We start from the raw sequence: 25,772 nt of genomic DNA, 5'->3' as shown, positions 1-25,772 counted from the left end.
CTTGTCAGAAATCAAGAGATTTTCCACCGTGGCTGTGTGTAGGCCCAGTGATGTGCATACCAGCAGGGGCGGAGCTAGAGAAGAATGGAGGGGGTGCACCACTAGTAGCATATAATTTTTTTAAGCAATATCACAATAAATTTTAATGTTTTTTGCACGCTGTTATCATCAGTGATAACAGTGGGGTGCACTGACAAAGAAGCAGAGAACAAAATTGATTGCATACCAAATAAATAAATGCACTAATATTAGTAAAATGCACATGTTGACCTCTTAATAGGCTGGTGAATTTTCTCTAATATTACCTTAACTTTCAACTGAAAAAGTACACAATAATTAATTATGTAAAATAGATACCAGTCTAGAATATATTTTCTCAAGTCCATTCTTTATGTACTATCTTCCTATCAAATTTCTCAGACTAGGATGGTAAGCAATAGCTTTCTCCTCGAGATTGGATCATACTCGATCCCCTATACCCAAGTGAAATTCATCATTCGATAAATTAATAGACAATAACTATATTATCCTTTAGTTTTTACATTGCATATCACAGTATGTATATAATTTCACTCCAAACCCTAATCATTTGAACTGAAAACACGAGAGCTATTATCACGTAATTGAAAACCTATCACTCACAGTTAGGAGCTCTTCCAATGAATCAAATTAATTAGTCCTCACGGTGCAAGCTGGACTGTATTGGGCTCCTTTCGTGGTGTGGTTGTAGGCCATTCGTGCTTGTGTGGTCTGATTTCTAGCATGGGGGTACACCAACCTTGACTGAGGGGGTGCACATATAGTCACTGAGGGGTATTAAGCACTATTTTTTCTTTTAGAACAGGGTGCCTAGGAACCCCCTACTACTACTTAGCTTCGCCCCTGCATACCAGAGAAATCTCCCACAGATTCCTGGGCACGTTGCCTTCCTCTGGAGACATCCCTTGCCTTCTCCACACCTCCACTCCATTCGATTCCTCCCGCCCTTTCCTCCCCGCTTTTCCTACAAAAACCCCTGTGTCGCTCCAAAACCTGAGCTCCTCTGTTCTGTTCCCTTCTCCACCTATCACCTCTTCTTGGATCATCAGCAACAGCGGCAGCGATGTCGGCGGCACCGGTGGTGGACGCGGAGTACATGGCGGAGGTCGAGAGGGCGCGCCGCGACCTGCGCCCCCTCATCGCCAGCAAGAGCTGCGCTCCCATCATGCTCCGCCTGGCGTGCGTTGCCGTTTCGTCTTCTTCTTCTTCCTCCTTTGCCTCTGCTGTTCTTGCTCTGCTCCGCGATCGTGTATGTCTAGCTCGCCGCTGATGTCGTCTGGCTCTGCCGCCGCCGCTGTTGTTGCGCAGGTGGCACGACGCCGGCACGTACGACAAGGCGACGAAGACGGGAGGGCCCAACGGCTCCATCAGGTTCCCGCAGGAATACAGCCACGCCGCGAATGCGGGCATCAAGATTGCTATTGATCTGCTAGGTCTGTACATGTTTCTGTCAGATTCTTGTTCAGGATGTGAACTTGTTTTTTGATGCTGTTGTTGTTAATTTTGTTCTGACCTTAACAAGTTTGATTTGAGATGATATATATGGTTCTTTCATGTGGTGCAGAACCGATGAAACAGAAGCATCCCAAGATTACCTATGCTGACCTGTATCAGGTAACTCAGCTGCATATTTGAACACTAACAAGTAACCTTACAATCCTACTTTCCTGCTGGTAAACTTCACCAATCACATACCAATTATAAATCTCATCACCTCTAATTTCAGCTTGCCGGAGTTGTTGCCGTTGAAGTCACCGGTGGGCCAACTATAGATTATGTTCCTGGCAGGAGGGTGAGTTGATGCATCGACATTGATTTTTTTTCCAGACTGAATATCTTATGAAACCATCTTGAGTTCTCCTATTTTTTTTCTCATTTATCTACAGGATTCTTCAGATTCCCCAGAGGAAGGTCGTTTGCCAGATGCTAAGAAAGGTTGATTCATGACCCGTTATCTCTGCTCCTATCTACTAATCTAAAATAAAATATCAGCTCCAATGCATTGATACTTTTTTCTGTGATTTCTTGGGTTAATTTTGCTAATTATAAATGATTAAATGAAATGAGCGCTGAAACCTTCCAATATGTTGTATGCACAAAGTTCAGATGATACAATTAAATTCGAAATTTGTTTTTTCTGGATAATTTGCTTCAAAAATGTCAAAGATATTTAGTTTCTTGTACTATATTTTACTTTTTTGAAAAGGTCCTGCGCATCTGAGGGAAGTCTTCTACAGGATGGGCTTATCAGACAAGGACATAGTAGCACTCTCAGGCGGCCATACTCTCGTATGCAACATCATCTTTCTACTGGTGTATATAATATATCAACTACTATTTTCCAGCTAAATTAGAGATCATGTTCTGAATAGTTCATTTTCAGGGGAAAGCTCGTCCCGAAAGATCAGGATTTGATGGTGCCTGGACAAAGGATCCACTGAAATTTGACAACTCCTATTTCATGTAAGATTAAATATGACTTGTCCATCCACAGAATTAATTATTGATGGTGCTTGGACAAAGAATCCTCCGAAATTTGATAGCTCCTATTTCATGTAATATTAAATATGAGTTATCCATCTATAGAATTAATTAAATATCACCATTTGCTTCAATGCAGTGAGCTTCTGAAAGAGAATTCAGAAGGGCTTCTGAAGTTGCCTACTGACAAGGCTCTTGTTGAAGATCCTACATTCCGCCGCTATGTCGAACTATATGCCAAGGTACATCGCATTTATATCCCAAATCTTTTCTATTCACTGTAACATTTCAGGTAGCTTATCAGGATGGTAATTAATTTTTTTTCTTTTCTGAAAATCGTAGTGCTTCTGTAAATGTCATGTTTTCCTTTGTTATGGTAATCACAATAGTTTGTAAACTATAAACTTTCTGATAGATTGCATTAGTATTGCACAAATAGAAACCTAACCAGAATGATGTGTGCAATGAGCAATTGAGCATTCTCTAGTTAGTAGTTAATGAGTTCTTGATTTGCTAACAATAATTTGTATTTTTCTTTGTAGGACGAAGATGCATTTTTCAGGGACTATGCAGAGTCGCACAAGAAGCTATCTGAGCTGGGGTTCACGCCTTCTCGCTCTGCATTCATCTACAAATCATGCCAGAAACCAAAGTCCCTGTTGATGCAAACTGCAGCTGGGGTTGCAGTTGCTGCTGCAGTTGTCGCCTGGGCTTACCTCTGTGAATCCAACAAGAGGCTTGGCTAATTTAATTTGCATCGATCACAATGATCGTTATTTCGTCTCAACCACTAATGGCTGTACAAAAAGAAGGTACTCGATTGGAACATTTGGATGATGTATATGTGTTTGTTGGTATATATATGTTAGTGCTACTAAGTCTGCTATGTTGTAACGTTGTACAAAGAATGAAATAAAACAACAGCCAATGGTTGTAGTTAGATTGTGAGCGTTATTTTACTCGATTACACAAGATGCGCGCGTACACCTGCGAATCTGCCTGCTAACATGCTGTAAGAGACGGTTGTCAGCGGCAAATCCTGATCTCTGCCCAACAAGGTTTGTGCCCTAGAGCTAACCTTAGGATGCCATATTTATTTAGTAGTCGTCATCGTTAGAGTCGGGTTTTTCTTAGATTAGTCGATCCGCCAATATATGCAATAGTTTCGTCATCAACAAGTCCAGTTTATGGAACCCCAACTTTGAGTGCTAATCATTCATTAGAAATTTAGATTGTGTTCTTTCTTATTCTTTGAGTTTCTTCAATTGCTTGTAGGGATAAACTTTCGTGGTGAGGTTAACTACGTGAGAGCATGGTTGATAACTACTAAATGTGTGGGTGTAGCTGTTCCGAGATGATAACGTGAACGTCTTCATGTCGCTAAATCGAACCTATTGGAAGATCGGGTACCTAGGCACATCAAGTGTTATTAGAGCACATCAAGTGTTATTAGAGCATTAGGTTGACTGATAGTTATCATCCGTTTTCGAAGTGTTAATTTTCATTTCCATTACCTAGAGTCCAGAAAAGGCTAAAAAAAATACTAACATGTTCATATAGTTTTAGTTTTCCCTTGTTCAAACCACTTTGTGCCTATGCATGAAGAACTTGAATATTTTGAGAGAAACAAAGTTTGGACTTTAGTTGAACCACCTTCTGGACATAATATTATTGGAACCAAGTGGGTTTTCAAAAATAAACAAAATGAGGATGGTTTGATTGTGAGAAATAAAGCTAGACTTGTTGCTCAAGGTTTTACTCAGGTGGAGGGTTTGGATTTTGATAAAACTTTTGCTCATGTTGCTAGAATTGAGGCAGTTAGACTTTTGTTGGCTTTTGCTGCTTCAAAAGGTTTTAAATTGTATCAAATGGATGTAAAAAGTGCTTTTCTAAATGGTTTTATACAGGAGAAAGTTTATGTCAAACAACCACCAGGTTTTGAAAATCCTGATTTTCCCAACCATATTTTTAAATTGTCTAAAACTTTGTATGGCTTGAAACAAGCATCTAGAGCATGGTATGATAGGCTTAAGAACTTTTTGCTTGCGAAAGGTTTTACAATGGGAAAAGTTGACAAAACGCTTTTTGTTCTTAAGCATGGTGATAATCAACTATTTGTTCAGATTTATGTGGATGATATCATCTTTGGTTGTTCGACTCACGCTTTGGTTGTGGAGTTTGCTGAGACTATGCGCAGGGAATTTGAGATGAGCATGATGGGTGAGTTATCGTACTTTTTGGGATTGCAAATTAAGCAAACACCTCAACGTACATTTGTGCAACAAACGAAGTACACGAAGGATCTTTTGAGACGGTTCAAGATGGAGAATTGCAAACCAATTTCAACACCAATTGGTTCTACAGCTGTGTTGGATCCTGATGAAGATGGTGAAGCTGTTGATCAAAAGTAGTATAGAAGTATGATTGGATCTTTGTTGTATCTAACTGCTTCTAGGCCAGACATACATTTTGCTGTGTGTTTGTGTGCACGCTTTCAAGCTTCTCCTCGTGCTTCACATCGTCAAGCGGTCAAGCGAATAATGAGGTATTTGAATCATACACTTGAGTTTGGAATTTTGTATTCTACTTCATCTTCTATATGCTTAAGTGGATATTCCGATGCTGATTTTGGAGGTTGTAGAATTGATAAGAAAAGTACTAGTGGAACATGTCATTTTCTTGGTACATCATTAATTGCATGGTCTTCTAGGAAACAATCTAGTGTTTCTCAATCAACTGTTGAATCTGAATATGTTGCTGCTGCTAGTTGTTGTTCACAGATTCTTTGGCTTTTATCTACTTTGAAAGATTATGGTCTTACTTTTGAGAAAATACCTCTCTTTTGTGATAATACTAGTGCTATTAACATTGCTAAGAATCCTGTTCAACACTCACGCATAAAACACATTGATATTCGTTTTCACTTTTTGAGGGATCATGTTGAGAAGGGAGATGTTGAATTGCAGTTTTTGGAAACAAAATTGCAACTTGCTGATATTTTCACTAAAACTTTGGATTCTAATCGCTTTGCTTTTCTTTGTGGTGAATTGGGAATAATTCATCCTTTTGGCATGTTTTGAAGGGGAGTTTGTACCTCATGGTTTTATCAAGCAAAAATATGACAATGAGAAAAATTGAGAAAAGAGAGTTTTGTTTATACATATGGTATTTTCTTGTGCATACTAACAATACTTTGAAGGTTTATTTGTCTCTAGCATAGCTTGTATGTATTCTAGTATTTTCATGAGATTTAGATTTTGCTTTTAAGGGAGATGATGCATGACACTTAAATATGCAATGTTGATGCTAGCATGTGGTTTGATTTCTAAATGCTCTATATATATGCTTTATTGAATTATTATTCCTCAAATAGCTTTAATTGCTCATTGTGAAAAGAGAATAAAACTATGAAAAAAAATGAATACCGAATCCTTGGAAACAGTCTTGACGACAAGGACGTATTCGATGTGAGCAAAATAATGGGTGCCAAATCCCTAGAAACAATCCTGACGACAGGGACGCACCCGGAATAAAAGAGAAAAATATGAGAAAAAGGCTCAAGAAAAAGAAAAAGTAAAAAATTCTCTTGGTTGTTTTGTGCTAAAGATTATTTGAGAAAGAGTGATAAATGCAATAGGTATATGTGTTTAGTGTTCATTCTTCAACCTATGTGCTTGTTAAGATGTTGCATTATAAATCGTATGAAATCATGAATTTTGATTGTTGATTCAAGCTTAATTGTAAAATTTTTGGTTCATAGTTATACTTTAATTCATGCTTGTTATGTTATAGATGGGTTCATCTTCTTTTTATTGCAACACATGACATGATATGCTATATGTCATTAATGAACATAATTCCTATGCTTGATGAAATCATTGTCAAAAGGGGGAGAAGCAAGGTGAAAATTTTTGGAGAGCATGTTGTTTTTGCATGTTGTTTTTTTGGAAAGCATGTTGTTTTTGGTTCGATTGGGAATTTCTTTCTTTTCAAAAGTGAGAAAAATTTTCTTTTGGATTTTCGAGCACGATGTGTACGTTTGTACGAAGTGTGCTTTTTACCACTTTTGTTTTTATTTTTCCAAACACCAAAACATTTTTTATGGGTTTGCCAATGTGTTCATCAAGGGGGAGATTGTAAAATCAAAGGTGTTTTTGATTATTATTCTGTGATGAACAATTGTCATAGGAGATTATTGGTTTTGTTATTTGGAATTTATTTGCGAAGTGGTTTTGGAGATGATTGGATTTTACAGATGATCTACAGGTACTGCTGTCTGTTGGGACCGGTCAGACCGGGCATGTGCTGCCGGTCAGACCGGCGTGTATCGCGCGGTCAGACCAGCGCAGCCCGCGGTCTGACCGGCCGACTCTGTGTCGGTTTCGGTTTCGGGTTTTTTGTTTGGATATCCGTGATAGTTTCATGATTATGGCTTCTAGATGGATACTATGCGTATGAAATACTGTTGTTTGCTAACAATGAGTCAAGTTAGAGATAGCTTGGTCTCGGAATATGGTTTCTTTGTTTATTTCATGTGTAGGTGACTCGATACCTCGGGAGAGTATTTGCGGTGATGGACCGGGAGTCGGCTTGGGGATAAAACGACGTCCGTGGTGGTCAGAGATCATGCGGGATACTTAGACTAGAGTTGATGCACGTGGTTGGTGAAGATTCCATATGGCATACGATGGAGGTATTGTGTGCATATGGGATGCGGAGTCGAATTTGGAAGGAGTCCAAATTTGGTATGATTAGTTATGTAAAGTTTGTTTCTTGTACTAGAGGGTTTCCTAAGGTGTTTAGGACTTCTAGTATGAGTTTGGTTTGTGGCTTTAGGCTGCCTACCTCGGGTATAAATAGAGGGGAAGCGTGAGGCTTCCCGGTATCACTTTTGAGAGCAATGGAGTTGAGAGTTGAGTTAGGGTTTCGAGTTTAGTCGAAATTTTTTGTAAGGAGTGCTGTTGGTGCACTTTGTAAACACAGAGAGAATCAATAAAGTCGTCATCCACTTTAAGAGTTATTCGATTTGTGTTTCACCAGGTTTCGGCGGTCGATCAGACCGGCGGGCACACGGCGGTCAGACCGGCCACGGCGACAGGGAGTGGCATGCAATCTCGGCGGTTCGACCGATCAATCTTCATCGGTCAGACCGACGTTCATCAGGCGGTCAGACCGGCGCAACACTTTCGGTCAGACCGGCGCAACACTTTTGGTCAGACCGCGATCCGTCAAATTTGAGGGTAACTTTTATTTCCGCTAAAAATTCGAATTTGAATGGTTGGTAATGGGTATACCAACCATTCACCCCCCTCTGGTTGGCTTAGTTATTGTGATTCGATCCTACAGTAGTGACTCTCCTTTATTCCTTTCTACTCTCTTTTCTATCTCTCCCTGAGGCTAGCGGCACAAATTGTGCCAAAGAGACCACAAGTAATCGATGTTACACGCCTCGCTGGCTATAACATGGCCGTGGAGGCCCCTTGGCTTGCGCGGTAAGCTTGTGGTGTCCCTTGGCACCCAATCCCTAAAAGTATGGAGAAGCACCATGGCGTCCTCGATCAGCCTGAGGAGGAAGCAGGCAAGCACATTGGTGATTTCCACATCAAGAATAAGATGAATGTAAATGAATCTAGATAGTAATGGTCAAGATTATACCTTCATTAGGTGTTCGTGTTGGGATTCTTGGATAGGCTGGCGAGAATGCAGCGCTTGAGTTGCGATGTCGATGAGGCTGATTGAGCGAGCAGCAGTGGTGCCTGGTTTAGCCGTGTCGAAGTGGTGGTGGTTAAGTGAGAGGAGTTTGGTACAGGATACTGTGCCGAGGTCGCCGGAGCACGTCTAGGCACAACTTGGGGATGTAATCGTGGAGCATTACCACCACATCCTGGTAAAGCTGCAGCATGAGGAGCACGCAAGCCCGAAGCTCTAGTGCAGACTCCATCCGCGACGATAGCTCTAGCGCTATGTCTATGTGACCTTGACCATCTAAAGCTACTCTACGACATCATGCTCCGGTACGGAAAGCTTCCCAGTCGTAGGTGGCAACTATGGACGATGTCCTGTACCGTGAGACCGTGCACACGTGCACCGCAAGCTTACCGCACGCATCCAAGGGATCCACGACCATGTCACTACTGGTGAGGCATGTAACATCGATTGCTCGTGGTCTTTTCAGAATGATTTGTGCTACCGGCCTCGGGGTGAGATGGAAAAGAGAGGAGGGGAATATATATAGAGAGATGATGTTCGCTGATTGGCTGACATGTGGGTCCTATTGAATTAGTGAGTCAACCACAGCCAACTTATCACGTCAGCAGAAACCGCTTCCCAAATTATTGAAGGAGTTGATTTACACCGGGTTTCAAAGATGGGGAGGCGCATTCAATCATGAGAAGGAAAAGGAGGGACTCCAAATAGACTTATTTCGGCCTGTAATGGATTCAGACTGTGATCACGCACTGGGCTATAGAAAGCACCCGGCGCTGGACAGCCCAGCGTTCTCTCTTCTCTAGTAGACTCGTTCTCTCTCCCCCTTTCCTTCCCCTCGGCCTCGACTCCCCCGTCTGTCCGCGCCAGCTCGTTCCCCGCCGGCGCCGACCAGCGCCGATCTCCGTCCCGGGGGCAGCAGCGGGCGCCGCCGACCTGCTGCTTCCGCCCGCATCCTCGTCGCCGGTGAGCACCCGTACGCAGCATCCTCTCTTCCATCCCCTCTCTACCCCGCACCTTTTCTCTTCGCCTTAACCCTTAGCTGAAACCGCATGCCGCAGGTTTGGCCCGGCTCTGAAGTAAGCAGGATTCTGAATCTGAGAACGAGGAGTTGGATTGGGGGACTATGGCTCAGATCCCCAATCTCGACAATGCTCCTCTCAATCTCGCGGCCCTCAGGTATCTCGTGATGATCCCCACTCATCTGCTTACCCTTGTGTTTGTTCCTGTGAATTTTAACCTGTATGTTTGATGTGCTTCGACTGTGAATTTCAACATGTATGTTTGATGTGCTTCGACTGGTGGCATGCAGGGAGCAGTCGCAGAAGGACCTGCTAAACATCCTCAAGAGTGTGCGTTTCTCAACATCCCATTTTCAATTTTTCATACTCGTGTTATTGACGGTGGAAACTGAAAAGTTTGTATTCTTTTCCTGTGTATCAGATTAGGGGGAAGAAGTGTGTAGTTATTGATCCCAAGCTCGCGGGTACCCTGTCTCTGATTCTGCAGACCTCACTGCTAAAGGTGCGATGAGCTGATCATACAGTATGGAAATGTTAACAGTCAATTGTTTTCATCTTAAATGACTTAGCAGCTTCTGTGAAATTTAGCATTGTATCAATAGTATGCTTACATTGCATTTCATGTATGGACAATTAAGCTACTCTCACAGTTAACATATATGGTCTACTAAAGGTGCGATGAGCTGATCATACAGTATGTATATGTTAACAGTCAACTGTTTTCATCTTAAATAATAACTTAGTAGCTTCTGTAAAATTTAGCATTTTATCAATAGTATGCTTACACTGCATTTCATGTATGGACAATTAAGCGACTGTTGCAGTTAACATATATAGATTTTTGGACATGCACACAGCTCATGCATGGTTTTTTGTGCTTGTCAGGAATATGGTGCAGAGTTGCGGCTTCTCTCTGCTGAACCCCTCCAAACTGAGTGCGCGAAGATCCTATATCTCGTACGCTCTGAGCTGAAGTTCATGAAATTAATTGCAAGCCAGATTAAGAACGATGAGCCTAAAGGGCTTCAGAGGGAATTCTTTCTTTACTTTGTGCCACGGCGCACAGTTGCCTGCGAAAAGGTGACTATTGTTTTCGTACTTTGCTGGTTCTATTGTTCTATCTGTGGCTTAGGTTTCAATTATATTAGAATAATTTGCTAGCCTCAGACACAATTCAATTATTCTTAGTCTGATTGTAGTAAGAATGACAACTTATGCAATCATCGCTCCCAACATGGATACATGTAAATTTGTGTAGTATAATGTATTGTTACTTGTATGTTACTGAGATACCATATAGAAAGAAAGTCCACCTTACAGGCCTTAAATCAGGATAATTAAGGTTGAATGAGTCGTATAGGCCATACCGCATAATGTATGCTTAGATAGTGACCTATTTTGGAAGATAAAGAAGGCTTGCAATATAACCATTGTTATTTGTTCATCCGATTAATCGCGATTAATTGTCCTGATCGCTCCCCTACCTCCGATCAGGCACAGGTAAGTCGATCAGCCGATCAGAGAGCTGATCGTCCGATTAATCGATGATTAGTCGCAATTAATCGTCCGATCAGGGTGGAAAACGATCAGTTTTCGTTCATGGGCTGCCTCCCTGAGAAAATATAATTTTGGGCCTGCCAGCCCAGCCCATGTTCCATTTTGGGCAGATGATGGGCAGCAAATGATGCTTCTTCTTTGACCAGATGATGCTTGCTTTTTACCATATACTACAGATTATATATTATTGAGTACATACTACCTCCGTCCCAGAATATAGCAACCTAGGATGGGTCCCATCCTAGGACAATGTATGTCATGTCCACATACATTGTCCTAGGATGGGATGAGTCCCATCCTAGGTTGCTATATTCATGACATACATTGTCCTAGGATGGGTCTCATCCCATCCTAGGTTGCTATATTCTGGGACGGAGAGAGTAATATATAGCATATATGGCCAGCTGGACACTCCTGCTATATACTAATCGACCACCCTCGATTAATCGTCCTGATCATCCTGATCGGTGCCTAGGAGATCAGGGCTGATCGCCTGATCAGAGAACATTGAATGCAACTATTTAAGATCCTTTCATCCCAATGATGCTTTCCAATTTTAGTACAATTATCTTATAGTCCATGGACCATCTTTGTAAATGCCTTCATTTATATGCTTATTTACATGTAAATACAATTTTTCCCAAAACTGGCATGTGTTGTAGTTAGTGTAGGTTGAATCATGTCTCAGATAATTCATAGTCTACTAATATGTTCTTCATATCGTGAACAACCCTTTCTAGGATATGTCACCTTCCAGTAATTCCTGTCACTCACCTCCCAAAAAAGGAAAACAGAAAGAAAAGCCCTTTTCAGTAATTCAACTTGGGAAGCATGAGCCATATGCACAGTATTTATAAAAGCCCTTTTCAGGAATTCAGTCTTCTTTTATTAGTATTTCCTGGGACTTAACGCCACATATCAGATATTGGTATTAATAAAGAAAAATATGTGACAAGACAATTGAGGATCCAAGAATGCTTTTACTAGTTTTTGCCTAATCTACAAAATATATGTAGTTAAAGTGCGAATAGCCAAATACTCTAGAAATGTTTTATTATTGCTTCAATTATATTGTCATAAAATTTCTGATTTGATTGATGGGTGCAAAACTCCCTACAAAAATGATCATATGTATTAGTTTTTGAATGGAATGCGGTAAAATCAGCTCACCTGAGATCCACCAGTACGCAGAGTAGATTAATCTACTGGCAAACAGGCCATACGCAATGTTCATGCTCATGTGCCAAAATTAGCGAAGCTGTTTTCCTTATTCTGACAGTTGGAGGAATGAATTAGGGATCAATATCAGCTGCCGTGTCGTGCCGTTATGGAGAACTTAATTGTTTTGTTATCAGTAGAGCGACTAGAGCCTGATTGTAGCGTGTTTTTCTTGCTGACCTATCTTGATGCTTGGTTCTTCTATACAGGCTTAGCTATTGCAACAGTACTTTATGAGTAATCACATCCTCTTTGAACCCTTGAATTATAGCTGTAAGACTTCGTCAAATGCCCTTCATAAATTCCTATTTGTATGTTACTTAGTGGTCCACATTTTGCTACTCAAAATAAAAAAAATAATAATTACCTCAAACTTTATGTACGTGACAACATGAGAAAATTAGCCACCTACAGATGTGCATTTGCAAGGAATAAAATTCTTTTTTTTTTTTAAAAAAGCCATCAAAAGACACCTATGTATGTATATGCAACCACAGATCATCCTTTGGAGTGAGATTTGATGTACCTGAATTCCTCCTTTTACGACTAAACATAAAGATGAATATCAGTGAGGCATCTCCAAAGTTGAACTATGACAAGAAGAAGAATTGTGATCTGTATTTTATTCTGCACCTGCAGATTCTGGAGGAGGAAAAAGTTCATCAGAAATTGACACTCGGAGAGTACCCCTTGTATCTAGTTCCATTGGATGAAGATGTGATTTGTTTTGAACTTGATCATTCTTTGCAGGTACTAATCCATACTAGTGCATACTCCCTCCGTCCCAAAATATAAGCATTTTTTGCTATGAATCTAGAGAACTATGTGTCCAGATTCATAGCTAAAAGTTGTTATATTTTGGGACGGAGGTAGTATATTCATAATATTGATATAAATCTTACTGGAGCATGATTTTCAGGAATGCCTTATTGAAGGGGATACTAGTTCTGTTTGGCATGTTGCAAAAGCTATCCATAAGTTAGAGGTATGTGTCTTCCTTTCATGTATTTTGGCATTTACCTTTTCCATTCTTTTTACTTGTTTTTACTAAGGTTGTAATGGTACTCTCGCAAGTCGTAGCAAGTCTGGGTGCCAGGCCTCCAAGGCACCTATGCAAGATTATATGTATGCAATACATGTTTGTACAGGAGTGACCACTTAAGCTGCACAATGTCCACCTGCGCTACCTCCCTCCTTCACGATTTCTTAACTTATCCCTTCCCAGTTCTAACCTCCCTACTAGGATGCTCTTATTTCTCAGTAAACATAAGATTCTCAGTTTTCACTCCTGTTCTGCATTTCACATCTTCCTCCTCACATCACTGATCCTAAACTCGCACTAGAAGCAAAGAGGTAAGAAATAAACAAGAATCTGGTGAAACTGGTGATGGTGAAAAGCTTGTCAGACACTGGAGGGCTGTACACTTTTCTAATCCTGGTCATCTCGGCATTGATCTCTGTTTTCTGCCTCTGGCTGATGTGCTGTCCTAGAGTTGACTAGGCGACCCCTCGTGCTGTCGTAACAACTAGTGTTTGACCATCACCATCACCTTTTCTAGTAACATAATCATATCAAATTTCCCATCAAAAAGCATAATCATATCAAAGTATTATAATGAAAAATCTAGCTGTACCGTTTTCATGTGAATACCTAACTTTCTTGTGGTAAAAGATTCACATAATTTGTGGCCCATACTCTAGGATGACAAATGCAAAAGACCAGAGGGTGTACTACAAAAGTTCAATTATATTTGTTTATAGCAGAAGCATTCTATGGACAGACTAAATTTTTATCATCTATACCATACTGTAGTTTAAAGAGTACTTTTCAGTGCTATAAATCTGCAACTTTATCATCTTTTAATTCCGTCACACGTAAATATCTATACACTAGAAATATTATAGTACTGCACTTATGCAAATTCCTTTCTTTCCCCAGTTTGCCTTTGGAGTAATTCCCAATGTTCGGGCCAAGGGTGTTGCATCCACCAAAGCCGCAGAGTTGCTGAATAGTATGCAACAGGAAGATCCTGTCAACATGGATGATGTAATGCCGACTGATAAGCTTTTTTGACTCAGATCTTTCAGTTTCGCTGATCATTTATTTCTTTTTGGTGATTTAGATGGGGACTCCGGAGATAAACACTGTTATTTTGTTAGACAGAGAGGTAAAATATATTTTTCATTTTATATGGTACTTTCAGCTCTGAAAACTACTGTCACACTCTATTTTGATTTCTTGTTCTTTTTGGCATTTATATGAGCCTTTGCATCTATGGTTCTCTATGTTTCCAAATATCAACTCATTACATTACACTTAGGGAAGATAACCCCTTTGATTTGTTACACATTTGTAATGTATCTATTTTTTTCTATTCAGGTGGATTTAGTGACACCGATGTGCTCTCAGTTGACATATGAAGGTTTATTAGATGAGGTAGACTAAATATTGCCAAATTTCCATTCTGGCCGGCAACTCATTAGTATTTGGTTTTTAACCTTTTTATATTGGATGACTACATGCCATTATGGTTCTCACCGTACAAATTTACAATTTAGCATGTCTATCACATTCTAACATTTAATTATAATTCCCTTTGTGGTAGTAGTGAGCAAACTCTATTCTTGTGTATGAATTATCTTATATTATACCATTGTGCACTAGGTTACCCCCTCCCCCTCTGCTTTTTTTTCTGTAAATAAAGTTACAAAAATAAAAAAAAAACAAAGTTAAAATGTCCTTTCTGTTGTATGCAGAATGTTTCATACTCCATGAGCTATGATTTTCTTTGTTGTCCCAAATAGGAAATGTGAAATGCCAGTATAAGTCTTAAGAATTTTGATTTATTCTCCTCCCCACCTATTGGGTTTATATGTGAGTATGTTATAATTATCTCTCAACAAGTACAGTCATATCATTAGATAGGAGTGCACGACCCAATTCCATATTGTGTCTGCATGGATGTTACTGTTAGGTGTGTGATATGCCCTAAATAAAAATGCAATCCAATTTAATAGAATGTCTGCTATTCCAATGCTGCATTCCCATGGTTTAAATTTTACAATCGATTCACATGAACTATTTGATCATTATTCTGCAGATGTTGCAAATAAACAATGGATCTGTGGAGGTTGATGCCACTATTATGGGAGCCCAACAAGATGGTAAAAAAGTTAAAGTTCCACTGAATTCAAGGCAAGTGTTCTTAGTATATGCATGCATATTTCCAGTCTGTAAATATGTGTAAACTTTTTAAGGTTTCTCTTTCTCCCATCTTTGGGAGGTATTCTGCCTCCCACTACTTGGAAGGTACCTCTTCAGAAAGGGAGGTGCTAAAACTGATCCCACAAGTGGGGGTAGGATTGGAAATTCACCTTTCCATCTGCTCCTGAGTTTTTCTCTGGTGGTATAGGTATTTAGTGTGAGTAGGAGTTTCCTGATCAATACTGTGAGGTATATATACCTCAATGCTCCCCAAGGACCAGAGAAAAAACTTCACATTGTTGACCATTCCCTTTTGTTCTGATCAGGCTTACATCTCTTGCTTTTCAAGTGGTGGGTAGGTATAAAACGTCCCAGGATGGGAAATAACATTACCATTGTGTTGTGTCGCTGCGTGCCATTTTCCTGCAAGAAATTGATCTTTCAATGCTTTGCATATATTTTGAAACTTCCTGCTTCACTACTATTAATGTCGTCCCTTAGGGAACTTATTCTTTAGATGCAGGAGTTTTATATTTTGTTTTTGAAAATAATTGCATAGTTTCTTCTACTCCCTCTAGGCTAAAGTGAGTGTTCTCCTAGAACACATGTCCTGAAATTTGTCAAAGTTTTCTTATACACATCCGGAACTCCGTAATCTATATATCCTATATAGTTGGAACCAAAAACTTGACATGCATTTAGCCAATCATCTAGAAAATAATAGCCTTTGGATCCCTCTCATGCTTTGATCTCAACCATCCATTTGTCATATGGATTTACAACCCACTAAGTGTAGTTATTGCTATAAAGGTCAATATGCATTGAACCATGACACCTAGAAAACTAATAAACATCGGATCCCTCTAATGTTTGATACTTAACAATGCGTCAAGTGTCATATAGAATTGCACTTTCACATCAACTACTATAGAACAGATATTGTCCATTTAGATATTACGAGTACACAATTTACATATTGTTTTCATTGAGTTTTTTTGGAAGTATTTCTAAATTCCCTGCTGCAACGCGCAGGGTATCAGTGTATCACTAGTTAGTTTGATTCCCCCATACAACTATTTTGTGGCACTTATCTACCTACTAGTATTCACTTATTTGTAACTAACCCCTCATTCCTATTTTTGTGTGATTTCTGATAATGTAGTGACTGTATTTTACTTCAAATACCTTCTATCTGCTGGACTGATGCCTTACATTGCCTTGCCACTTTGATAAACATTCTTATAAATTCATTTTGATAAAAGTCGGTTGGTGAAGTTATATCTCAGAAACCATGTCAAATGCATGTGATAATTGTTTATGACTATCCTCTAATGAAAAATAAATGGTGTCCTAGTTTCATTGACTTTGTATAGTCAATCTTTTGAAAATTTGAATGTCTTCATGATTACTTGTACCATAATAACAAGTTAAAGTCTTTGTACCAATCACAGTGCGCAGCAACTTTTTATACATTTTATAGGCGCTGGAGAATCTTGGTAACTCGAGTTATTTTTCTTGTCACTGGAATCCACTAAGGAAGCAATATCCTTAGTGGTAGTGTAGAACGGTGGGTAGTGGTAGTGTATGCACTGTGCAGCCCAGCAGATGCTCTTTTTTTTTTCTTGAAAGCATATTTGAATCTATTTTCCTTCTCAAATTCTGTACATTTTTATTTAACTCACATTTTACAGTATGGTCTTCACTCTTAACTATCAGTTTCTTTATGCTAATATGGATTTATACATATGTGTTAATACTCTGTCCTTTTCAGTGATAAGTTGTACAAGGAAATTCGAGATCTCAATTTTGAAGTTGTAGTTCAGGTTAGCTAAGCTTGCCTTCTGTTTTTTTCTTTATCTTTTGTAAAGGAGTTTTTATACTAATCTGTTCTTGGTTCTGTTTATCATCCAATATCATTATAGCTTACTAATAATTTGAATCTTCTGTAGCAGCCATCATTTAGTAATATTGCAAACTGTGCTGCAGGTCTTGCGCCAAAAGGCAACATCTATTCAGCAAGATTACGCCGAAGTAAAATCCACCAATGTAAGATATAGATAATTCTGTTTATTCTTTAGTATTTATTGTCCCTCTTAGTAGTGCAGTCATATACTACTAAGAGGGAACAACTTTTTCTGCTATTTTACTGTCAAACTCATACAAATATCAGTTTGTAAATTGATTTTGAAAATTAGAATTCATGATTAAATTATTTTGTCCTTTTTATGCAGCATGTTTGAAAATAGTTTTACTGAATGTCTATAGTTTAACATTTACAAGGGAAGGAAATATACTACATACTGAATCAAAAGTCAATTATTTGATTTGTCAATTTAGGGGGCATATCTGTTGGTGCGCTTAACATAAGAGTAGTTAATTCTGTTGGTCAAAATATGACTACTATATGTGAAGTTATAGGTGGTGTTTGCTGAGGCAATTTGGGTAAAATGCACATAAATATTGAGATAAAATCATCGGTTTGCCCTTTTCACAAAAATACATTTTCTTCTGAAGTACTATAGTGAATTTTTTGTTATCTGCATTTTTTTTCCAGTTTGTTTAATTCTCTCCTGTCCATTCGATCAGGCAGCTATCTTTTTCGTTAGAATAATCTGTGAATCAGGAACTTATGTAAATAATTTTATTGTTTGAAAACAGACTCAATCGGTTTCGGAGCTGAAGGACTTTGTGAAGAGGTTACATTCACTGCCAGAGATAGCTGTGAGTTAATTAAGTGCTGTCAGTTGGTCACTTGTTTTGTGTAAATTAACTAACACCCTGCATTGATGCAGAGGCATGTTCATTTGGCACAACACTTGCAATCATTTACTGGAAAACCTTCCTTTCATGCCCGATTAGACATTGAACAAACAATATTGGAGGTGCAAAACTTTGAAATGTGAGTTTATCTTTCTACTACTCTGTAGTTCATGTTTATTTACTTTATAATGCAATTCTTGTGACGTGGGCAACATATCAAGATTTTCTGTCAACCCTGTAAATTAGCTCATTCATTTATATTTTACTTCTCCCTAGTCCCTAGATCTATCCCCCCCCCCCCCCCCCCCCCCCATTTTTCTCCAGCCAGTTTGGGTTGGCTCACTGCCACAATTGACCATCAAAATGCAAACCATTCTTTGTCAAGAGATATATTGAGCTCTGAATTCTTCTGGAATCCATCTCTCCTGCTCGTGTTATTCAGATTTCATAAATTGATAGTAAAAGGTGACTAAGGTTTGTTTTGTGTCTACGTCAGCTTGGGCAGACCAAAACAATCTTCCGTACTTCTCAGCTATTGTTCTTATTGCAACTTTAACACGCGGAAATTTCTTGTTAACAGTCTTCCTTTGAGCCAAACTGTGGATTGTTATGAGATCTGAGTCCTGCTTTTACGTCATTTTAGATAAAATAACTGCCATCATTTTTTTTATTTATTTCCCCTGAATTCATGTAACAATAATATCTAACTCATCCCCAGATGTTTTGAATACATTGAAGAGATGATACATAAGCAGGAGCCTATTGAAAATGTTCTTCGCCTTCTAGTGTTACTTTCACTTACAAATGCTGGGTTGCCAAAGAAGAATTTTGACTACTTGAGGTATGTTTATGTTACTTTTTGTGTATTGCTTTTGTTTGTATTAAATTTTATGACCATTATCAGTTCATATTTTTGCATCTAGGAGGATATGGTAGCCTTATGCTGACAATTAAGGCTGTGTTCGCCATTCCTTGTTACCAACTGGAACAGTATGCATGGAAAACAGAGCGATCCATTAGCGCGTGATTAATTAAGTATTAGCTATTTTTTTTTTCAAAAATGGACTAATTTGATTTTTTTAAACAACTTTCGTATAGAAACTTTTTACAAAAGACGCACCGTTTAGCAGTTTGAAAAACGTGCGCGCGGAAAACGAGGGAGAGGGGTTGGGAAAAGGGGGTGCCGAACACAGCCTAAATGTGTTGGCCAATCGTTTAGCCTTGAACATATATTTTTGTAGCTATCCGATCTATAGCTGTGTCTTCTAGCAATCTTAACTATTAGAAAACCACCTGAGCATTATCACCACAGCAACTGGTGGATTCACCCAGCATTACCTACTTAACCATGTAGCTAACTATTGGCAATAATATGTTGTTTTTGATGTCTGATGTGGACAATTGACAAGCTAATGTGTGCAATCTTATTAAGTTATAACATAACAGGGCTATATTTATGATTTCTTTCCATAATACTACTCCTAATGACCAAAATGATTTATTTATTTATTTATTTATTTTACAATCCAAGAAAACTTGAGCACATGGAGCAATTGTTTAATGTATCATATATTTAACTTCATTATGTGCCAGTGTTTGTAAGTCGTAACATGATTTGGTTACTTTTGAAAGGCCCTTTAGAAATGTTGAAATTTTGTCCTGTGCCTAATGAAAATTGAATTGTTTTGATGTGAGAAAATTATGTATAATAAGATAATAATCATAGGCTATTGTTTGAGTTAATCTATTATAATATTGAATTGAGTAGTATGATGCATTATTTCCTATGTGAAAGGTAGAGTGTGAAAGGCCCTTTAGAAATGTTGAAATTTTGTCCTGTGCCTAATGAAAATTGAATTTTTTTCATGTGAGAAAATCATGTAGAATAAGATAATAATCATAGGCTATTGTTTGAGTTAACCTATTGTAATATTGAATTGAGTAGTATGATGCATTCTTTCCTATGTGAAAGGTATTGGTTTTGCTGGCACTAGTATCCATATCCTTTTAAGACATAGATATTTTAAAACAATTTTGTATGCAAAATCTGTACAGTGTCGATGAATACATCTCTCTCAAACTGTCACCCACCTATCTACACAGCTTTTTTGTCCCCTGGTGTTCTTCAATATTACACAATAGGCTATCCTTTTTTTCTTCTAATATTCCCTTAGAACAGAATTTTAATTCAATGTGAAAGATTCGAAGGTGGCCAAATTATCATGCATTTATATGTACTTACATGTTAAACAGAGGCAAAGACATGTTTGATGTACCAATCAAATTCATTGTATAAGAATTTTTTGTTAATACGTGCATTTAACTAGTATAATATGAAGTACAATTGCCCATATGAACAGGGCTATCATAAGTAGGGTGTTGAAAACTGAATTATCTTGTTTTGCTAAGCACTGTCTTGGTTAATTTTTCTGCACAAGTGCGATACTGCTGCTGGAAGCATGCGTGCATAAACATCTCTTGCAATTACTGGGTCGAGGGTTCTAAGATACTATTTTATTCAGCTCTAGTAGTCATTGGGATCTACAGGAAATCATGGTATGCTTTATAGGAAGTACTACCTCTGTCCCATAACAAAACTACTTCTAGCTATGAATCTGGACATAGGCTATGCTCAGTTTGTAGCCAGAAGTTGTTTTTTTTATGGGACAGAGGGAGAAATAACATGTTTGGCGTCATTAGGTAAAATATGGCATATTTTACGCACGCAAAAAAGAAGGTTTACTGCTTTTTTATGTTCACTTACTAGAACCACTAATTCTGTGTATATCAAGTTATTGATTGACTGCTATAAATGCTATTTGAGTATATGTGATTTAGGACATGTACACGTCTCTTGGAATTTATTTGTGCCATGCCAGCAACATCAATCTTACAATAAGTCCTCAACATTGTCTTCTATCTGTTTTTGTGACCCTGGCCAGGCGGGAAATACTGCACAGTTATGGCTTTGAGCACATGCCCTTGTTATACAATCTGGAAAAGGCTGGCCTATTTAAGCGCCAGGTTAGTCAGATTGTCTCTACAACGAGATTTCTTGTTTTAGTCCTTTCCAGACCCTTAAATGGTGTTCTCATCTAACTTTCTACAGTATGCTGTTCTACTATGCAGGAATCAAGAAGTAACTGGATTGGTATTACAAGGGCTCTACAGCTTATAGTTGATGTAAATGATACTGCAAAGTATTAGCTTCTGGAAACTTTACATTTCCTACGCATTCATTTTTGTTCCATTTGCTAATGCTGTTACTATTTGGTTTCACACTAGTTAAATGCCCTTGCTTTGCTACGGATAAAAGGAAAATATCACAATATTTCTAAAATAAATAAATCATATTTTCCATGAAATATGTTACCCACATTTTCCTAAAATGTGGCTATCCACATTAATTTTATATGTGGCTGTCCATTTCGATTTAGTTATGTATTTAAGAAGTTCATGGGGTAATATGTAAAAATTGCAATGGGAGTAGGTGGGGTGGCAGATTCACTGCCACCACTATTGCGGTCTTTTTAAAGGAGTACAGATATGCATGCTTGTTGCTTGGTCTCTGAAATTTTTGTTGACGCATTTATAAAAAACAAACAGATCATTGCCAATCATCTTTCCTAGTTTCTAGTGTCTTGGTTACATTATAAAACAACTATTACAGCAGGGTAACCAATGTTGTTTCGTTTGCTACCCTACCAAAATATTGGTAATGACAAAACCTAAGCAAGTTTTTGTATTACCAATATTTTTTTGGCCACATGTGTGTGTGGTTGACAAATTTTGGTAGACAGCGAAGCATTCCCAAAGTTCTATTTAAAATGCAAAAATTTTGGTAGTGCAAATTTTGGTTTCAAAATAAATATGCTCCAAATTGGGGGCAGTGGGAACACTACAAATACTGAAACTGGGGGTATGTTGTTTAATATGTTGCATAAGGCAGTATGAGCTGGAACTAATAAGAATTGTAGATAACTCACAACTGGAAAAATAGGATCATTCTGTTACAGAAAGCAACTAGAGTGTTTGGCTTAGATTATTCAGAAAGCTCTGCATTGCCTCTTGCTGTGTCATTCTTTGATATTATTATCTGACATATAGTATAATCATTCCTACTGCTTGCTGGGCAATCTTTAGTGACTAATTTTCTTGTCATTTATAATTGTTATCTTGGTCACGATAACAACTACTACTTACATGTTCTTGTTTCCGTTCTCAGCCCTAGTGATATATCATACATATTTTCTGGATACGCCCCTCTCAGTATTCGCCTTGTTCAGCATGCTGTGAGATCTGGATGGTAAGTTTATTGTCCTAATATTCCTTTTTCATTGAGAAAGCTTTTTTCTTGTGTCTTCAACAGTTCCATGTAGAGAAATGAAAAACGGTGACTTGGGCTCTTGAAATCTTCTTGGATTCCAATTCGCATCCTTAACTAATAAGCCAGTTATTCTTCAATCTCAACTTTGAAATCCAGTCAAAATAACACATGAAACCTTATTCCATGGTTTATGTTGATATGGTGGTGGTTTTCGTTGTCATGACCTTCTATTGAGTTTCTTTGATGTGGACCCAACTAAGTGGTATCCATTTCAATAAAGCATGCATGAAAGGACTCTGCACTAACTAAAACCACAGCCATATGACTGTATCAACAAAAATAGGATGGAATGATTTGGATGTTCAGTGTGAAAAATGGACTTAGAGAAGAGTTCATGGCCAAACATAGATTCACACAATGAGAAATGTGTTCAATTTCATAGAAGCTATCTTTTTCTGGGAATTTGTTGTCCTGGAAACATAATTTCAGGTAAAATCAAAGAGAATAAAAGGGAAAAAACTCCTACTCTGTCTGGGAGTAATATAGTCACTATTACATATATGCTTCTATCCTAAAACGTTAGAGGAAAAAAAAATTCAACTTTTAGTGGGAAATAATTGTTCTTTTCTCTTGCATAAGATTTCACCTCTCCCATTTTCTAGGAAATCGGCTCGTAATTTTCTTCTTTCTTGCCTTTCCCTTATGGACTGCATTTTTTACAGACCTTATTGTTTACTTCTCTTACCACAACACCTGAGCAAAATGTATTGCTGCATATTGATTAGCCTGCTTTTGAACTTCCTCACATAACTAGTATGTAAGTTGTCTAGTTGTGTTAAGCAAGTGATTTGCTTGAGTGACCTTTTTTTTCTTGTTGCCATGCAGGCGATCTATTGAAGAACTGTTGAAACTATTGCCAGGTCCTCATCTGGATTTGAAAAGAGTGAGTGCATATTGTCTTTATGAAAAGCTTACTTTTGTAGAATTTTTTTTTAAAAAGAATTTCTTTTATTTCTGTAGGGTAGTTCGGCCATTAATTCTTCATTGGATGTACACCAAGGTTTGGGGCTTCAACAGAGTATTGACAGGTAAATTTTCGTTTAGTTACATGGAATTGTTTTTCTGATTTCCAAAAATGATAGAAGTGGTAGAAGAGAATTGTGTTGGTTTATTTAAAGTTTACACAAAAAAAGGTGGTTTCAGATTTAAATTCTGTATTCTATTCATGAAATTCTTTTGTTGTTTAGTAGTTATAAGTTTCTAGTTTATGCAGCTCAGCTACTTGCCATGTTGAGATGAGTTGCGTGACGTGAGTTAAGTATCTGTGTTTCCCAATTTCCCTAGACCTCATGAATGTACAATTGTGAGGACTACCCAGCGATTGATTTAGTAAATTTTAACCCAATAGGGCCTATTATTATTATTTTTTTTTTGAAACAGCCTATTATGTTTGTTAGGTGCTATCTTGCCCATTGCTACTGCCTTCCCTGATCCTCTGTTCTGCCTGCATAATTACACATACAAAAGCTGCTGCTCCCACTCTTTCTCTCTGTGTTATCTAGTGCTCACTGCCTGCCACAGCCAAAATCAATCCTTCAGTGTCCTGTTTAGGGCTCCAGTTGATGCTGATGGGCATGGTAACTTTGTGCACGAGATCTCCTTCATGTTTCTTTTGTATTTGTATAATTTATGCTGAATGTCAGGCTATCTGTGTAATCATTTTCTTGCTGGTTTCTTCTATTTAAGATTATTTGCTCTCAGTGGTGATGAGGGATTTATGAGAGATCTGATACAAACTTATGAGAGCAAACCAGAAACAGGGTCTGAGATCTAAGCTTCATTGTTTGTGTTATTGTCAATTCAAACTCTAGACTAGAGTAGTTAATGGATCATCTTGACTTTATTTCATCACTTGATACTGTGTTGCCTACCAGCAAGTACTCCAGAGCCCATCAGAAATTCAGAATAAGGAGGTTATCTATATTGATCCATAGCTCTTCTATCGCCTTGGGTCATCATCAATTTGACATCATCTGCTCCACCAAAATAGATTTCGCTGAAAACCAGCTATATCTAATCTTGGTTGGACTTTCACTCCTAGCTACAAGTCATCCCCATATTGTTCTCCATACATGGTCCTCAAAGGTCTGTTAGACCTCTAGAACCTTAAGAATTAACATGTTAGAATAGTACACAATTGTTTTGGAACTTCCATAGACAATCGAAAAGAAATTCATGAGCCTTATAATGTCAGATACTACATTGTTGAATTTTGTTTTTGTTTTTGCATTTACATGGAAAATACTGTTCTTGTCAAATTCCTAATACTTCGTAGCATGTTTCTTCTCTTCATCTGTTTTTATTCTAACGTGTGTTTGTTCTAGGGTTGGACATCGTTCTCTGGTTTTGGTTGTCTTTATTGGTGGGGTTACTTTTGCGGAGATTGCTGCTCTTCGATTCCTTAGTGCTCAGGTATCCTTTGCCAAAATAATTTATGTGTTTTAGATGTTCTCCTCAAATCGACAGTTCGACACCAAGATATTGTCAAGTTGGGATATTTTGAAATTCACATTAACATCTGTTCTACTTGTGTTCCTGGGAATATCTTTTTGGTACGCTCCTTCAAATAGTAACAATTAGTAATTATAGGTTAAATATATCCTTGATTCGCATTGTGGCTTTTTATAAGCCTAAATTACTCACTAACTGAACCAGTCTGCAAGGCTACGAGTATTGTCTGTTAGGTTGCTTCCCACACCCTGGCGGCGGCCCTTATGTGGAGGAATTACTACTCGCTTATGCTTTATTTAGTACACCGGCATCGTGCGTAAGATATTTCAGCATTCATTGTCATTCAGGAGCTTCGCGGTAGTTTAATTGATCTTTTATTAGAGTATGCACATATGGAGGGTAATCAAGCTGCTAATGATGAACAATGTAGTATCTGACGTAATAAGGCTCTTGATTTTCTTTTCGGTTGTCTATGGAAGTTTAATGCCCCTCATGAATAATGAAATAGAGCTCCTGATCAGGGAAAAATGGAAGTTCCTTATTTTTGTGACTTCTATCTACTCGCAGGAAGGGATGGGCTATGACTTCCTTGTTGCGACCACAAAGGTTGTCAATGGGAACACAATACTCAGGCCAATTATAACCAATAGCAAAGAGGTGATGATATAGAGTAAATAATCTTTTGCTGCACATCCTTTTCTTTTCTGATTGTACTCACACACCCGAGCTCCACTTGGTTCTCATAGTTGTTACGGCTCCCTTGTATGTTCTCAAATTGAGTGTATATATTTTAACATCTGTAGATCTTTCTAGATTAAAATTCCGCATTCTAGTTTGGCATTTCAGTTCTCTATTGCCCGTTTTCATTTTCCTTTTCTACCTCTTGTTGAATGTGCAAACTTGAACGACACCAGTTATTTCTCTTTCAAATCCACTGTATTTTGCA

The 25,772-nt window shown here is 38.2% G+C and overlaps 2 protein-coding genes across 3 annotated transcripts; both read left to right on the top strand.

The window, feature by feature from the left end:
• The first annotated feature begins 939 nt into the window (after window positions 1-939).
• Window positions 940-3,460, top strand: LOC127771151 (probable L-ascorbate peroxidase 3, peroxisomal). The gene is made up of 9 exons (XM_052296987.1): window positions 940-1,218; window positions 1,348-1,472; window positions 1,604-1,653; window positions 1,766-1,831; window positions 1,926-1,974; window positions 2,246-2,328; window positions 2,423-2,502; window positions 2,660-2,762; window positions 3,063-3,460. Exons 1-9 carry the CDS (start codon window positions 1,103-1,105, stop codon window positions 3,264-3,266), a joined length of 876 nt encoding a protein of 291 aa, XP_052152947.1. The 5' UTR covers window positions 940-1,102; the 3' UTR covers window positions 3,267-3,460.
• Window positions 3,461-9,037: 5,577 nt separating this feature from the next.
• On the top strand, window positions 9,038-25,772 carry LOC127770578 (vacuolar protein-sorting-associated protein 33 homolog). 2 transcript variants are annotated; one of them, XM_052296348.1, is made up of 23 exons: window positions 9,038-9,192; window positions 9,288-9,405; window positions 9,539-9,578; window positions 9,670-9,750; window positions 10,134-10,328; window positions 12,663-12,773; window positions 12,943-13,008; window positions 13,963-14,070; window positions 14,147-14,191; window positions 14,404-14,460; window positions 15,125-15,219; window positions 17,000-17,051; window positions 17,215-17,274; window positions 17,887-17,949; window positions 18,021-18,127; window positions 18,707-18,829; window positions 20,931-21,012; window positions 21,118-21,188; window positions 22,214-22,294; window positions 23,201-23,258; window positions 23,336-23,403; window positions 24,700-24,787; window positions 25,394-25,772. In XM_052296348.1, exons 2-23 carry the CDS (start codon window positions 9,353-9,355, stop codon window positions 25,493-25,495), a joined length of 1,806 nt encoding a protein of 601 aa, XP_052152308.1. In that variant the 5' UTR covers window positions 9,038-9,192; window positions 9,288-9,352; the 3' UTR covers window positions 25,496-25,772. The 2 variants fall into 2 exon arrangements, with proteins under 2 accessions (XP_052152308.1, XP_052152309.1); XM_052296349.1 differs by having other exon boundaries at window positions 9,038-9,202.

The sequence above is a fragment of the Oryza glaberrima genome, chromosome 4 (genome assembly GCF_000147395.1).
Source record: "Oryza glaberrima chromosome 4, OglaRS2, whole genome shotgun sequence".
Lineage (NCBI taxonomy): Eukaryota > Viridiplantae > Streptophyta > Magnoliopsida > Poales > Poaceae > Oryza > Oryza glaberrima.
The sequence above is the reverse complement of the archived record's forward strand: the minus strand, read 5'-3'. Positions and strand labels throughout refer to the sequence as shown.